Below are 15343 nucleotides of genomic sequence, written 5' to 3' on the forward strand. Positions count from 1 at the left end.
CAAAAAAAAAAAAAAAAAAATTAGCTGGGCATGGTGGTGCGCACCTGTAGTCCCATCTACTTAGAAGGCTAAGGTGGAAGGATTGCCTGAGCCCAGCAGGTCAAGTCTGTGGTGACCATGAGCATGCCACTGCCCTCCAGCCTGGACGACAGAATGAGACTCTGATTCAAAAATAAAGTGCCATAAAAAAGAGAGGGACAAGGTAGATGAAACATGAGTGACTTAACATTGATAATGGTTGAAAGTAGGTAATGCTTTCATGGGAGTTTATTATGTTGTTCTTTTTGCCTTTATATATTTAAATTTTTCCATAATAAAAAGTTCTTAAAGCGAGGGTTAGGAAACTGGGGGTTTATGAAAGAGCTGAATTTGAATCCTAGCTCCACTTTTTAAAAATGGAGTTACAGCCGGGCTCGGTGGCTCAGCCTGTAATCCCGCGCCTTTGGGAGGCTGAGGTGAATGGATTGCCTGAGCCTGAGGGTTCAAGACCCGCCTGGGCAACTTGGCAAGCCCTCATCTCTATAATAAATCAAAAAATTAGCCGGGCATGGTAGTGCACGCCTGTAGTTCCAGCTACTTGGAAGGCTGAGGCGGAAGGATCGCCTGAGCCCAGCAGGTTGAGGTTGTGGTGGCTCGGAGTATGCCATTGCACTCCAGTCTGGGCGACAGAGTGAGACTCCAACTCAAAAAAAAAAAAATGGAGTTATAATTCATATAACATGAAATTCACCATATAAAGTGTACAACTTAGTGTTGTTTAGTATATTCACAGAGTTGTGCAACTATCACCACTAATTCAGAACATTTTTATAACCTTAAAAGGAAACCAAGTACCTATTAGCCTTCACTCCCCATTTCCCCTTTCCCCCAGTCCCTGGAAACAACTAATCTATTTTTCCATCTCTATGGATTTGCCTATTCTGGGCATTTCATATAAAATAAATCATACAGCATGTATTTTTTGTGTCTGACTTACTTCACTTAGCATAATGTTTTCAAGGTTCATTCACATTGTAGCATAAATCAGTACTTTCTTTTTATGACTGAGTAATATTTCCTTGTATGGCTATGGATATGGAACATTTTGTTCATTCATTCATCAGTTGATGGACATTTGGGTTATTTCTACTTTTTAGCTATTATGAATAAGACTGCTGTGAACATTCATATGTAAGTTTTTTTGTGAAAGGAGTTTTTCAATTCTCTTGAGTATATACTAGAAGCAGAATTGCTGACTGTACTAGAAGCAGAATATGATGACTCTGTTTAACCATTCGAGGACCTCTCACAGACTATTTTCCAAAGTGACTCCACCATTTTACATTCCCACCAGCAGTGTACAGGGATTCCAATTTCTCTACATCCTCACTAACATTCATTATTTTCCATTTTTAAAATTATAATCATCTTAGTGAGTGTTAACTAGTGTCTCATTGTAATTTTGATTGACATTTCTGTAATGACTAATGATGTTGAATATCTTTCCATGTGCTTATTGGCTAGCTTCGCTTTTTGACTGTGTGACTTTGGTCAAGTTCTCTAACCCCTGAGCCTCATTGATCACTTATCTGTAAAATGGAGACATAATGCCTCATGATGTTATTGCAACATTAGTCGATATAAAGTGGGTTTGGAGTTGTGCCTGGTACATAGTAGGTATTTGATACCTAATGTTACTTTGCTACTTGAGCTGGAGGTGACCTGCAATCCAGGTAGACTTTCCCAGAGACTTCAGTACATCTGTAGAAGTCAGATGTTGAGATGGTAGTGCCCTCTCATTTGCCAGGGATGCTTGTCTTTTTCACAACCACAGCAGGCCTTTTCTTTCTTTCTTTCCTTCCTTCCTTCCTTCCTTCCTTCCTTCCTTCCTTCCTTCCTTCCTATTCTGTACCAGTCAGCTCCTGCTTTCTGTTCTTCCTAGTTGGAAGAACATGGTTAGGACCATGGAGGATATACACAAGAGTGAGATAAAACCTGTGATCTTAAAACATGAAGATGATTATGATATTGTCAAATTAGTTCTGTGACTGTGTCATCTGTCTCAGTGCTATAACACCCAGTGCTATAAAGGTGAAGAGGAAGGTAATTATCAAAGAATCTAAGAAGTGGTAGGTCTGTGGAAAGTATTTGAAACATTGGGAAAGAGAGGCAATAAAGTATTCTATGCAGGGAAATCAAGTGAGCAGGGAAGCAGGAGTAATATTGGAAGCAGCTTGGTGGAAGTGAGAGTGTTGGAGAATTGTGAGGAGATTTTTGAAATTTGAAATTCTTTTAGCCGGGCTCAGTGGCTTAGCCTGTAATCCCACGCTTTGGGAGGCTGAGGTGAGTGGATTGCCTGAGCCCATGGGTTCGAGACCCGCCCGTGCAACTTGGTGAGACCTCATCTCTACAATAAATCAAAAATTAGCCGGGTGTGATAGTGTGCACCTGTAGTTCCAGCTACTTGGAAGGCTGAGGCAGAAGGATCATCAGAGCCCAGCAGGTCGAGGCTGCGGTGGCCAGGAGCGTGCCGCTGCACTCCAGTCTGGGTGACAGAGTGAGACTCCAAGAATTTTATTTTATTTTATTTTATTTTTTTTTGAGACAGGGTCTCACTCTGTCACCCAGACTGGAATGCAGTGGCATGTTCATGGCTCACCACAGCCTCGACCTCTTGGGCTCAGGCAAACCATCTGCCTCAGCCTCCCGAGTAGCTGGGACTACAGTCACTTGCCACTATGCCTGGCTAGATTTTTTGGTTTTCTGTAGTGGTCTTGCTGTGTTGCCCAGGCTGGTCTGAGATTCTTATTCTATTGTTTTCCATTACCTTCTTGAGACTGTGGTAAAAGGAAGTCCTATACCTGGAGTCATGAGACTTTTGTTCTAATCTTGGCTCTTCTGCAAATTAACTAAGTAATCATGTCATTTATCCTCTCTAGGCTTCAGTTGCCTAAGCAATAAAATGAATAATTGGTTTACTTCAATGGTTCTTAATTGGAGTTGTGCTTAAGAACCTGCTGGAAGCTATTTTGAAATATAGGTGTTTGAATCACGCTCAGGAAATTGTTTCTGCAGATCTGAGGTGAGGCCCAGGTTTGTGAATTTTGAAAAAGCTCTCCAGGTGATTGTGATTTACATTCCTAGTGTTTTAAGAGTCACCAGGTTAGTTAAAAATCACTAGTCCTTAGCTTTCTGGAGTTGAAATCACTTGGATGGTGGCTTTATCAGCTGCAGATGAGCTAAAGGTCATGTGTTATTGTGGAAAGATCATAGACTGGTGTCAGTCTCACCTAGGTTGCTGCTTTCAAATCTATAGGTCTGAGCATAGCACCTCACTTCTCTGAGCCTCAGTTTCCTTATCTGTATAATAGGGCTTATAATGCCTACATGATCAGGTTGTAGTGAAGAGAACATATCACATTTAGCAACTTTGCCTGGTACAAGGTAGATGGATGCTCAACCAGTGATTTATATGAAAGGCATGCTGGAAGAAACCATCACCAGAGGACAGCATAAAACTATGCTTCTACCCTGACACATCTAGAGTTAACCATAACTCTAGACATAAATATGTTGCAATACTTTTTGGTTCCTTTGCCTGGATAGCAAACAAAGACTTTGCTCGCTATCTGTTTACCAGTGTTCTTCCCTTGTGTGTGACACGATTATCAATTATGACAGGATTCTTTCTCCTAGTCTAGCAAAAGTTTAATGCAGTGTAACTCCCATTGGACTCCAGAAAACTCCCATTCCTTTACAACTTAAATGAAAGATCAGTTGAGTTGAACAAAATAATCAGGGTCCACAGGCCCTAGAAGCAAAATTTAGGCTTTGATCCTAGTCATTTGATCTTGGAGATAATAATGCAAAATGGGGATAGTAATGATAGTTATCACTTCATAAGATTGTGAGTATTAAAAGTGTTAATACATGTAAAGTACTTGGAACATTGCTTAGCATATAGTACATATTCTGTATCTATTAGCCATTATTATTAATATTACTATGCTCTTATGTGGCAGCCAGAAGTAAAGTCTCTGTGGTCACGGAACTTGGTCTGGTGGAACTAGTATACAGATAATTTCAGTATGCTTCAAGTGCATGAACAGAGGCAAGTACAGGAGAAATACTTAATGGTTTGCCTCTATTACATAAAAAAATAGTGCTTTCCAGGAAGAAGCCTGGTACTATAGAAAGTGTGCATTCTAAAGTCAGATTAGGCTGGATTTGAATTCTGTCTACCACTTACTCATTTTTGGGAGCAGCCAACTTTTTGCAGCCTTAGTTTTCCCATTTCTTTTCTTTTCTTTTTTTTTGAGTTGGAGTCTCACTCTGTCACCCAGACTGGAGTGCAGTGGCCGCTCCCATCCACCGCAGCCTCGACCTGCTGGGCTCCGGTGATCCTTCTGCCTCAGCCTTGCGAGTAGCCGGAATTACAGGCGCACGCTACCACGCCCGACTAATTTTTTGATTTATTGTAGAGATGAGGTCTCTCCAAGTTGCCCAGGTGGGTCTCGAACCCGCGGGCTCAGGTAATCCACTCACCTCAGCCTCCCAAAGGCACGGGATTACAGGCTGAGCCATCGAGCCCGGCTAGTTTTCCCATTTCTAAAATGAGGTGAAGCTTCTGAACTATGTCTGTTGGAAGTATCCTATTTGGGTGCTCTACAATCTAAGATGCCCCCAAGAAAAAAAGCAAGGACTTTTAAAAAATAGTTAGATGACTTTATATTTGTGTCTATTTCCATGTCTAAGTTTTTCATCTATATGTACTTTGCTATGGTTGTTCTGACAATGAGATAACATGTAAAATATGAACAGCACATAGTAGATCTGAGCAATAAATAATAGCTGTGTTATCTTTCTAACAAAAGTCTTCTGTTATTGTTTGAAGTAAAACCTTAAGTAATATATACCATGTTGGGCAACCCCCTCGGGTCCCCTCCTACCATGGGACCTTTTCTGTCCTCTCAATAAATCCAGCTTTTTAAAAAAAAAAAAAATACACACACACACACAAACACACACACACACACACCATGTTAATTTCAGTATTCAAATTTTGAAGATCATCAGGCCAAGTTTCATGAAAGGAGTAAAAAAATTACTGGGCATTTGAATAAACACTTGTATAATGCTGTGTGCATTAACCAAAATAAGTTATAGGCTGGGAGAAGGTTTTTGTTTTGTTTTTTTAAGTGTGTTCTGCTCAGCCACATATAATCTTAAGTTTCACTGGATTATAACCTTTCTGACTTCTAACAAGACACAAACCAATTTCTGTGGCATGACATGTTCTCTTCTTCCCTCCTAGGTCTTTCAGAGCCTCGAAGACCACCATTTGGAAGTGGTGGCTTTTTTCAGGGAAAATGGCTTCCATGGCCTTCTTGCCCATGACTCCGAATATGCTCTCTACAATATTCCCTCTTACTACAGTTCCCATGCTCTGAAGCTTAGCTGGAATGGGAAGAACCTCACTACTAACCAGTTCCTGATGCAGGAGGTGGCCAAGCAGTTGGGCCTGAAGCGGATGAATTTTCCTATATTTGCTGCACTGTTAGGTAGGTCTTCCAAAGAAAAGACTACAGAGAATGGTAGTTTCTTCTTCCTGTGTTGTTGTGAAGACCAGAGTGACTTAGCCTGTCATCATTAAATTTGTCTTTTTAAAATCCTTGTGCCAAACACCATGCTAGGGTAAACCCATCAGGCTTTTGAGCTTCTTAATAGACCACACTAAAACTCAGCATGTTTGTCTTATGGATTGCTACAGCATATTCTGGAACATTATTTTGATTCCTATAAAACTTTTTTCTTTTGTGACATTTCGTAACTGTTTTGTGCAGAGTATTATCTTAAGGCAAATGTTTTACTAGCTTAGACAACTTTGATTCCCCACTTAAAGCATCAGCATTTTTCCCCCAGTGTCTAAATTTAGATTGGGAACACAAATTATTGATTATGTTTTTTTTCTATGTTTCTTTTGTGCTAATATTTTATTATGAAAATTTCCAAATATCCAGCAAGATTGAAAGAGTTTTGCAGTGAAAACCCTATATATACCACCTGTATTCTGCCATTAACATTTTACTATACTTTCCTTACCATATATCTGTCAATTCCTCTATTCATCCATAAATCTATCTTTTAAAGATGTATTTTAAAGTAAATTTCAGAGAGTTGATGATGGTTTGAACTGGTTTTCCGAGTACTAACAGCATGAAAATTAATATCCTGTCTTAGGTGTGACCTCTGCTCTATAATCCCAAAGGATAAGAATTTGGATAATGTAATGGAGTCAGCACAAGTTTTGGAATTAGGCCTTAGGTAAATCACTGAAGTCATACCTCCCTGTTTTCAGTTTCCTCATCTGTGAAATAGGAACAATAATACCTCATGTTTTATTGGTAAGGTGAAATGAAGTGAAGTAAATGCCTAGCACTTATTAGGCAATAAGTAATTGGTGGCTGTTATTATAAAAGGCAACATGACTGGGTGATAGCATGGACTGTGGAGTCAGATGATCCTAGCTCTTTATCCTGGTGTGTGCACTTATTGGCCACAGCACATTGGGCCAAGTCACCAAACTTGTTTGAACCTCTGTTTTCTTATCTGTAAAATGGAGATATTAGTACTACCACGCACAGTCAATATAAAGATGGTACATATAATGTATGTGATACATAGTAGGTGATCAACACATAGCACACACATTAAGAATATAGACCTATATAAATTATTTGATCATTTTTTTCTCCCAGGGCCTCTTTCATGGCCTGGAGGTTCTAAGAAAATATTTGTACAGTCAATAAATGACAAGTGTACTTTATAGGTAACCACATTCTCCCAGATGAGGACCTGGCTGCTTTTCACTGGAGCCTCTTGGGACCAGAACATCCTCTTGCATCACTTAAGGTAATGTTCCCCATTTCTTATCTGTACAGATTAGGGGACATCAGGTTTTGATTGGAGTTTTGATGGAATAATTATCTTTCATTAGATTTAAAATATTTCACATATGTACAGATACCAAATTTGGTACGATCAATACCTTTAATAACTCAATAATTCATACAAATCGATGAAGAAAAGTACTAATACCCCTATAATGAAATAATGAACAAAGGACAGAAGCAGGAAATTTACAAAAGATAAAATATAGTGATTAGAAGTTCAGCCTCACTAGTGATTAGACATGTAAATTAAATGAGCAGTGTGATTTCTTTTAACTTAACAGTTTAACAAATATTGAAAAATTAGTATATTGTTGGTATCAAGGCTGTGGAAAGACTAATATCTTCATACACTTCTGGTGGTAGAATAAGTTGGTGGTTGTATTCTATTTTCCTAGTTCTTTCACTCTCCTAGATGACTGTTTCATACCTTCTCCTCTCTCCCCAAGCCTCTAATACTTCCTCCTCATTTCCACATGCTCAGTTCATGACTTAACTTCCTATTTTACTGAGAAAATGGAAGCGGTGGGAAGAGAATTTCCATAAGCTCTTACCTTCTCTTCATTTCATCTACATGTATCTCTGTGCCCACATGCTCTGCCTGCCTCCTGTTAAGAGTAGATGACCTAGCTGGGCTCGGTGGCTCAGCCTGTAATCCCACGCTTTGGGAGGCCGAGGTGAGTGGATTGCCTGAGCCCGCAGGTTCGAGACTGGGCAACTTGGCGAGACCTCATCTCTACAATAAATCAAAAAATTAGCCGGGCGTGGTAGCGCACACCTGTAGTTCCAGCTACTTGGAAGGCTGAGGTGGAAGGATCGCTGGAGCCCAGCAGGTCAAGGCTGTGGTGACCGGTAGCGTGCCACTGCACTCCAGTCTGGGTGACAGAGTGAGACTCCAACTCAGGAAAAAATAATAATAATAATTTTTGTTTTTAGAGTCAGGGTCTTGCTGTGTTGCCCAGGCTGAAGTGTAGTGGCTATTCCCAGGTGCAACTACAGCCTTGAGCTCCTGGACTCAAGCAATCCTCCTGCCTCAGCCTCTCCGGTAGCTGGCATTACAGACATTCACCACTGTACCTGTCTCTCATCTCCTTTTGCCAACTTAAGAGCATCAGAGGCCAGGTGCAGTGGCTCATGCCTATACTCCCAGCACTTTGGGAGGCTGAGGTGAAAGGATTGTCTGAGCTCACAGGTTCGAGACCAGACTGGGCAACCTGGCGAGACCTCATCTTTACAATAAACCAAAAAATTAGCCGGGTGTGGTGGCACGTGCCTGTAGTTCCAGCTACTTGGAATGCTGAGGTGGAAGGATTGCCTGAGCCCAGTAGGTAGAGGCTGCGGTAGCTGTGAGTGCGCCATTGCACTCCAGCATGGGTGACAGGGTGAGATTCCAACTAAAAAAAAAAAAAAAGAGCATCAGTTCATTAACTCTGTTCTTCTTTCTCATTCATGTCAGTTTTCCTCTCTTTATTGGCTGTTTCCCACTGAATGTATAAGCATTTATCCATATGTATCCATATTAAACAATAAAACAAAAACCTGCTCTTAACCTCACTCCACCCAAGGATGCTATTGCTCTGTATTTCTTCTTATCTCAAACTCCTTTAAAGAGTTGTCTATACTTGAGCTGCTTACTATCCCTATCCCGTTCTCTCTTCAATTGATTTGCTAAACTACCCTTAACAAGGTCACCATTAACCTCCAGGTTAATAAACTCAGTAGCCAGCTCTCAGTTTTCATCTCACTTGACCAGTAAGTAGCATTTGACACAGTTGCTCACTCCCTCTTCCTTAGAACACTCTTTATTTCCACTTGGTTTTAAGGACACTACTCTCTTTTCATTTGTTTCCTACCTTGCTGGCTGCCAATTCTCAATCATCTTTGTCTTTTTCTCTACTTCTTAACTGTGGAATGTTCAGAATTCCATCCTGGTTCCCTTCTCTTTTCTATGTACACATGTGATTGATCTCATCCAGTCTCATAACTTCATTTTTATTTTCTTATTTGTTTAGAGACAGGGTCTTGCTTTGCTACCCAGGCTGGAGTACAGTGGCACAATCATAGCTCACTGTAGCTTCGAACTCCTGGGCTCAAGTGATCTTCCTGTCTTGGCCTTCCAAAGTTCTGGGGTTACAGGCGTGAGCCAGTCTCATGACTTTAAATACTATCTGTCCACTGATAACTCCTAAGTTTATGTCTCCATTTCTGACCTTTCTCCTAAACTTCAGATTCTAATATCTAACTGCTTATTAAACATCTTCATTTAAATATAGAATAGGCATTTCAAAGTAATATGTCCAAATGGAAAGTCCTGATCTTTCCCCTGAACCTACTCTTCCCATAGCCGTCCTCATTTTTTGTTGATAGCAATTTCATCCTTCCATTTTCTCAGGCTAAAAACCTTAGGGTCATCCTGACTTTTCTCTTTCCCACTTCCCACATTCCATATCCCATTTGTCAGCAGATGTCACCAGCTCTCTCTTCAAAATATATCCACTTACCATTTGCACTGCTGCTACCCTGATGAAGCCACCATTATTTCTTGCCAGAATTATTATAATAGCTTCCTAACTGTTGCTCGTCTGTTTACACTATTTCCCCCACCCTCATTTATTCTCAATATGACAGCAGAGAGATCCTTAAAAAAATTCATATGATACCACTTTTCTATTCAAAATCCTCCAGTGGCTCTTCATGGCACTCACTCAATCCTTACCACAGCCTACAAAGCACTATACTGTCTGACCCCCTGTTATATCTCTGATTTCATCCTTCTTTTCTTTTGCACTTAGAACCTTTGCACTTACTATTGCCTCTACTTGGAATGCTTTTTCTTCCCACATAGCTATTTCCTCACTCCTGGAGGTTTTTGCAAATGTCATTATTTCTGTGAGGCTTTTCCTTAGTCACCCTATATAAAATTGTATGCACATGCTTCTGCAATAGGGATTGCTCAGAAAAAAGTTATATGCACATATGTACACACACTTGTGCTCCATAACCCCTTCTCTACTTATATTTTCTCCATAGCACTTACCTATATCTAGCACATTCTATATATTTTATTTAATTTGTTTAACTTCCCTCACCCTATCCCAACATATGTACACTAGAATTGAAGCTCCCATAAGGGCAGGGATTTTTTTCTGTCTTGTTCACTGCTGTGTCACTGGTGCCTATGTGTCAGTGCCTGACACATAGTAGGCAGTAAATATTTGTTAAAGGAATGAATAGTAAAGCTTTTGGTGAAACAATTTTTAAAAATGCAAAAGACTTTAGGAAGTTTTTACCCTTTGTCTTAGTAATTAGAGTTTGAGGAAGCTTATAATTAAATAATTGGAAAGTGAGCAACAAATCATACCCACATTTCATGATAGCATTAAAAATTTGTTCTTTAAAAGTTTTTAAGCATCACAAAAGTCAGAAAAATAATATAGTGAATCGCCAATGTAACATTTTCCAGATCCAACAGTTATCAAAATTTTGCCACGCTTTCTTGGGTTTTTTTTTTTGTTGCTAATGTATTCCAGACCTCAAATCATTTCACTCCCACATTCATTCTTCAGTATGTATCTCTAAAACACTTAGGCATTTTTGTACATAAGCACAATGCTATTATTATTCCTAACATAATTAATGCTAATTTCTTGGTATCATCTTAACATCCAGTCCATTTTCACATTTTTCTGATTATCTCAAAATGGCCTTTTTGTGGTTAGTTCTAATCAGCATCCAAATATGATCCACACATTACAACATTACTTTTACTAACAAAAAACTTGAAATAACCAAAATGTCTCACAAAAAAAAAACCTGATAAATTGTGACAGTGTCATAAAACAGTAGTTATCTCTGTAGGAGGATTGTGGATATTTCTATCTCTTTATACTTTTCTGTCCCAGGTGTTCTCTACTGAGAATTGGGGGGAGGGACTATTTTTCAAGAAAACATTTTAATTATCTCTCAGTGAATTCACTGAATTTGAATTCTATATCTCCCCCCCCCACTTCACTCTTTTTCTTGGTGATCCATCTTTGATGTCAGTGTCCCTTGTTTATCTTGCCTTTTCTAGGTCCGAGCTCATCAGCTGGTTCTTCCTCCCTGTGATGTGGTGATCAAGGCTGTTTCCGAGTATGTTAGTTCTATCAAAGATCCCTTAAACCTGGATGTGGTTGGGAAGGATGTTTTCAAACAGTCTCAGGTGAGCTAGCACTCCTCTTCCTGAGGGTTGCCAATTTTCTTACCTTTAAAATTTTTTAAAAACTGATGATTAAAGCAATGTAAGCCCACTCTGGGAAATTTAGTTACCACTCTGGCATGTGTTCTTCTGATCTTTTTTTGTTTCAAGGTTCCTGAGTTATGATGGTATAACAACATTTTTCAGCTTTACAATGGTGCAAAAGCAATACTCATTCAGTGGAAACCATACTTTAAGTATCCGTACAACTACTCTGTTTTTCTTTTTGTAAACTTTTAGAGACAGGTTCTTGCTCTGTCGCCTAGGCTAGAGTGTAATAGCATGATCATGGCTCACTGCAGCCTCAAACTTCTGGGCTAAAGCGATCCTCCTGCCTCATTCTCTCAAAATGCTGAGATTACAGGTGTGAGCTACCATGCTCAGCCTCTGTTTTTCACTTTCAGTACGGTGTTCAATAAATAGCATGAGTTGTTCAATACTTTGTTATAAAATAGTCTTTGTGTTAGATGATTTTGCCCAACTGTAGGCTAATGTAAGATGTTCCAAGTACATTTAAGGTAAGCTAGGCTAAGCTAAGCTATGATGTTTGGTAGGTTAGGTGTATTAAATGCATTTTTGACTTAATATTTTCAAATTGTAATGACCTTATTGGGACATAACCCCATTGTAAGTCAAGGAGCATCTGTATATTTTAACATAAAGGAGGTCTTCCTTAGTGGAGGATAGTGGGCAGTGAAAACACTACTTAAAATGAGTACACATAAAACAAGAATCAAAATTTCATTGTTAACAATGGGAAAAGGCTCAACTGGGATTTTATCTTACAAATTGAAACTAAAACTAATGAAAATGTTAGTCTTGACCGGGTGCAGTGGCTCAAGTCTGTAATCTAAGCACTTTGGGAGGCACTTTGGGAGGTAAGAGGATTGCCTGAGCCAGCCAGTTCAAGACCAGCCTGGGCAACATGGTGAGACCTTATCTCTACAATAAAAATTTAAAAATAAGCCAGGCATAGTAGCGCGTGCCTGTAGTTCCGGTTACTTGGAAGACTGAGGCAGAAGGATCGCCGGAGCCTAGTAGGTTGATGGGGTGGCCGTGAGTGTGCCACTGCACTCTAGCCTGAGTGATGGAGTGGGACTCCAACTCAAAAAAAGAAAAAGAAAAAAAAAAGTTAGTCTTTATTTTTAACAGTTCAATTTATACCTGCAACTCTGGGTTTTTCACTTTTATTTTTTAAAGTAACATAAAAAATTTTTTTAAAAAGTAACACACAGTTAAATTGACTGTTGTATATGAGGAGGACCCCCTCAAACCCGGAATTTATTTATTAAAAATTGTGTTTTTATTCTTACATGTTTAAACTTTAGTCACCTTCAAACTCTCTGGTTGATGCAGTATACCTTTCAAGATGCTATTTCCACTGTTCAAAACAGTTTTTGAACTCATCAGTTTTGATGCCTTTTAGTGCTTCTGCTGTTTTTTGTTTTGCCTCTTCCACATTGGTAATACGTTTCCCTTTGAAGACTTTTTTCATGGGGGAAACAAACAAGAGTCGCTCAGGGTGAGATCAGGTGAATAGGGAGAGTGGGGCATGGGTGTCATTGCTGTTTTTGGTCAAAAACTGCTGAACACTCAGTGTGGCAAGGGTGGGAACGTTATTATGGTGGAAGTACCAGTCACCTATTTGCCACAACTCAGGATGTTTCTTCCGCAAATCAAGACACAGCCTTCTCAAAACTTCCAGATAAAAAACTTTGGTTGACCATTTGAGATGGAGGAATAAATTCCAAGTGTTCTAGAAGAGGTCTACCCTCTAAAAGATAATTCTGTTTTTTGGGGGAGGTCCCCCTTCGCATATATGTATATAGTTCTATGAATTGTTAACACATGTATAGATTATATAACCTTCATCACTATCAGAATACAGAACAGTTGTACCACCCAAAAAATTTGTTCTGTCCCTTTGTAATAACACCCAAAACCCTAGCAACCACCAATCTATTTTCTGTCACTGCAGTTATGTCTTCTAAAGAATATCACATGAATGGGATCATATAGTATGTAATTTTTTGAGAATGACTTCTTTCATTCAACATAAAGTCTTTGAGATTATTCTAAGTTGTTGCATGCGACCTGTATTAATAATACATTCCTTTTTATTGCTGAGTAATAGTCATTGTATGGGTATACCACAATTTGTTTATTCATTCACTCCTTAAAGGATATTTAGGTTGATTCCAATTTTTGATATTATGAATAGAGCTACTATAAACATTTATGTACAGGTTTTTTATCTCCTGGTATAAATACCTCAGAATGGAGTTTCTAGATCATATGGTAAGTGTATACTTAAATTTGTAAGACCCTGCTAAACAATTTTCCTGAGTAGCTGATATACCAGCATTTGGTATTGTCAGTTTTTTAAAATTTATTTTTTAATCAACAAATGCAAACTGTATATATTTATTGTGTACAACATGTTGTTTTGAAATATATATACATTGTGGAATGACTAAATCAAGCTAATTAACATATATATTACCTTGCATACTTTTCATTTTTTTGTGGTAGGTACATTTAACATCTACCCTTTTGGTAATTTCCAAAAATACAATATACCATTATGAACTATAATCACCATGTTGTACAATAGGTTGTCAGTATTTTTTTAATATTCACTCTAATAGATATGTTGTGGTAGCTCATTATAGTTTTAATTTGCCTTTCCCAAATGATCAATGAACATTTTTACTTGTGCTTACTTCATCCATATACCCTCTTTGGTGAACAGGCTGTTCATGAACAGTCTTTTTGCCAGTTTTTTATATTGGTTTGTTCATTTACTTACTGTTGAGGTTTGAGAGTTCTTTATATATTTGGTGTACTAGTCCCTGGTCAGATATCTGGTTTGCAAATACTCCCAGTGTCTAGTTTGTATTTTTAGTTCTTTTAACAGCATCCTTTGCAAAGCTCATCAGTTTTTTCTTTAATGGATCATACTTTTGGTGTGATGTCTGAGAACTCTTTTCCTAACCACAGGCATGAAGATTTTCTTCTGTTTTCTTTTTCTTTTTTTTTAATTGTTTGAAAAATGGAACATTTATTGCATGACTAATCATTGAAATTTTTAAGATAAACTGGATGCTACAGCAGCTACCTTCTTGGGTTTAGGTATTGTTCCTTCACAGAATCCATGCCTGAATTTGCAGTATGTAATTTTTAGGGGCCTCATATACCAATCCTAGTAGTACTTCATCTTTTAATGCTGGCACTCGAGTTATACTGTTTTTTGTACTTGACAGGATAGCCATATTTGCCACAGATTGACTTCTGAAAATGGTATAGGCCTTCAAACCATAGCAGTGGCATGACATGTACATCTTATTGCAATGCTTTCAAAACAATGTTTCCTTCATCATCTCACTTCTGCTTTTCTCCTGTCTTAAAAATTATATAGTTCTACATTTTACATTTTAGAACAAGTTATCCATTTTTAGTTCATTTCTGTATAAAGTGTGTAGGGTTTTTTTTTTCATATTCATATCCCATTGTTTCAGTACAGTTGTTGAAAAGCATATCTTTTCCCCCATTGGGTTGCCTTTGCATTTTTGTAAAAAATCAATTGTTCATATTTGTGTGGGTCTCTTTCTGGACTTTGTTCTGCTCAATTGATTTATGTGTCTATCCTTTCACCAACAGCACACTGTCATGATTGCTGTAGTTTTATAGTCAGTCCTAAAATTAGTGATTCCTCCAATTTTATTGTTTTAATATAATTTTGTCTCTTTTTGTTCCTTTGCCTTTCCATATAAATTTTAGAATAGTCTTGCATATATCTACAAAAAAAGAAATCCTGCTGGAGTTTTTTATTAGAATTGTATTAAATACATAGATGAATTTGATGAGTCATTGAATCCATGAATATTATATGCCTATTTAGGTTTTTGATTTCTTCAAGCTAAAAGTTTTATAGTTTTTATATGCAACTCCTGTACATTTAAAAATATTTATACTTAAATATGTTATATTTCAGTTACCTATTGTAAAGGATATTATTTTGTTCATTTCAATTTCTAATTTTTCATTGCTAATATATAGAAATATGATTGATTTTTTTTGTGATTACCTTGTGTCCTATGAACTTTCTCAGCTCACTTATTCTAGGAATTTTTTGGTAGATTTCTTGAGTTTTTCTTTGTAGGTGATCATGTCGTCT

The 15343-nt window shown here is 38.1% G+C and overlaps 1 protein-coding gene across 2 annotated transcripts in view; it reads left to right on the forward strand.

The window, feature by feature from the left end:
* Positions 1–15343, forward strand: part of FAM120C (family with sequence similarity 120C) — a 112983-nt gene that overhangs the window by 19843 nt on the left and 77797 nt on the right. For both annotated transcript variants that reach the window (XM_008062955.2, XM_021714957.1), the window contains exons 2-4: positions 5294–5540; positions 6809–6891; positions 11002–11130. In XM_008062955.2, coding sequence (XP_008061146.1) covers positions 5294–5540; positions 6809–6891; positions 11002–11130 — 459 coding nt within the window. The remainder of the gene's footprint in view (positions 1–5293; positions 5541–6808; positions 6892–11001; positions 11131–15343) is intronic.

This window comes from Carlito syrichta, unplaced genomic scaffold (genome assembly GCF_000164805.1).
Source record: "Carlito syrichta isolate Samal-C Ts95f unplaced genomic scaffold, Tarsius_syrichta-2.0.1 Scaffold306175, whole genome shotgun sequence".
NCBI classification, from domain to species: Eukaryota; Metazoa; Chordata; class Mammalia; order Primates; family Tarsiidae; genus Carlito; species Carlito syrichta.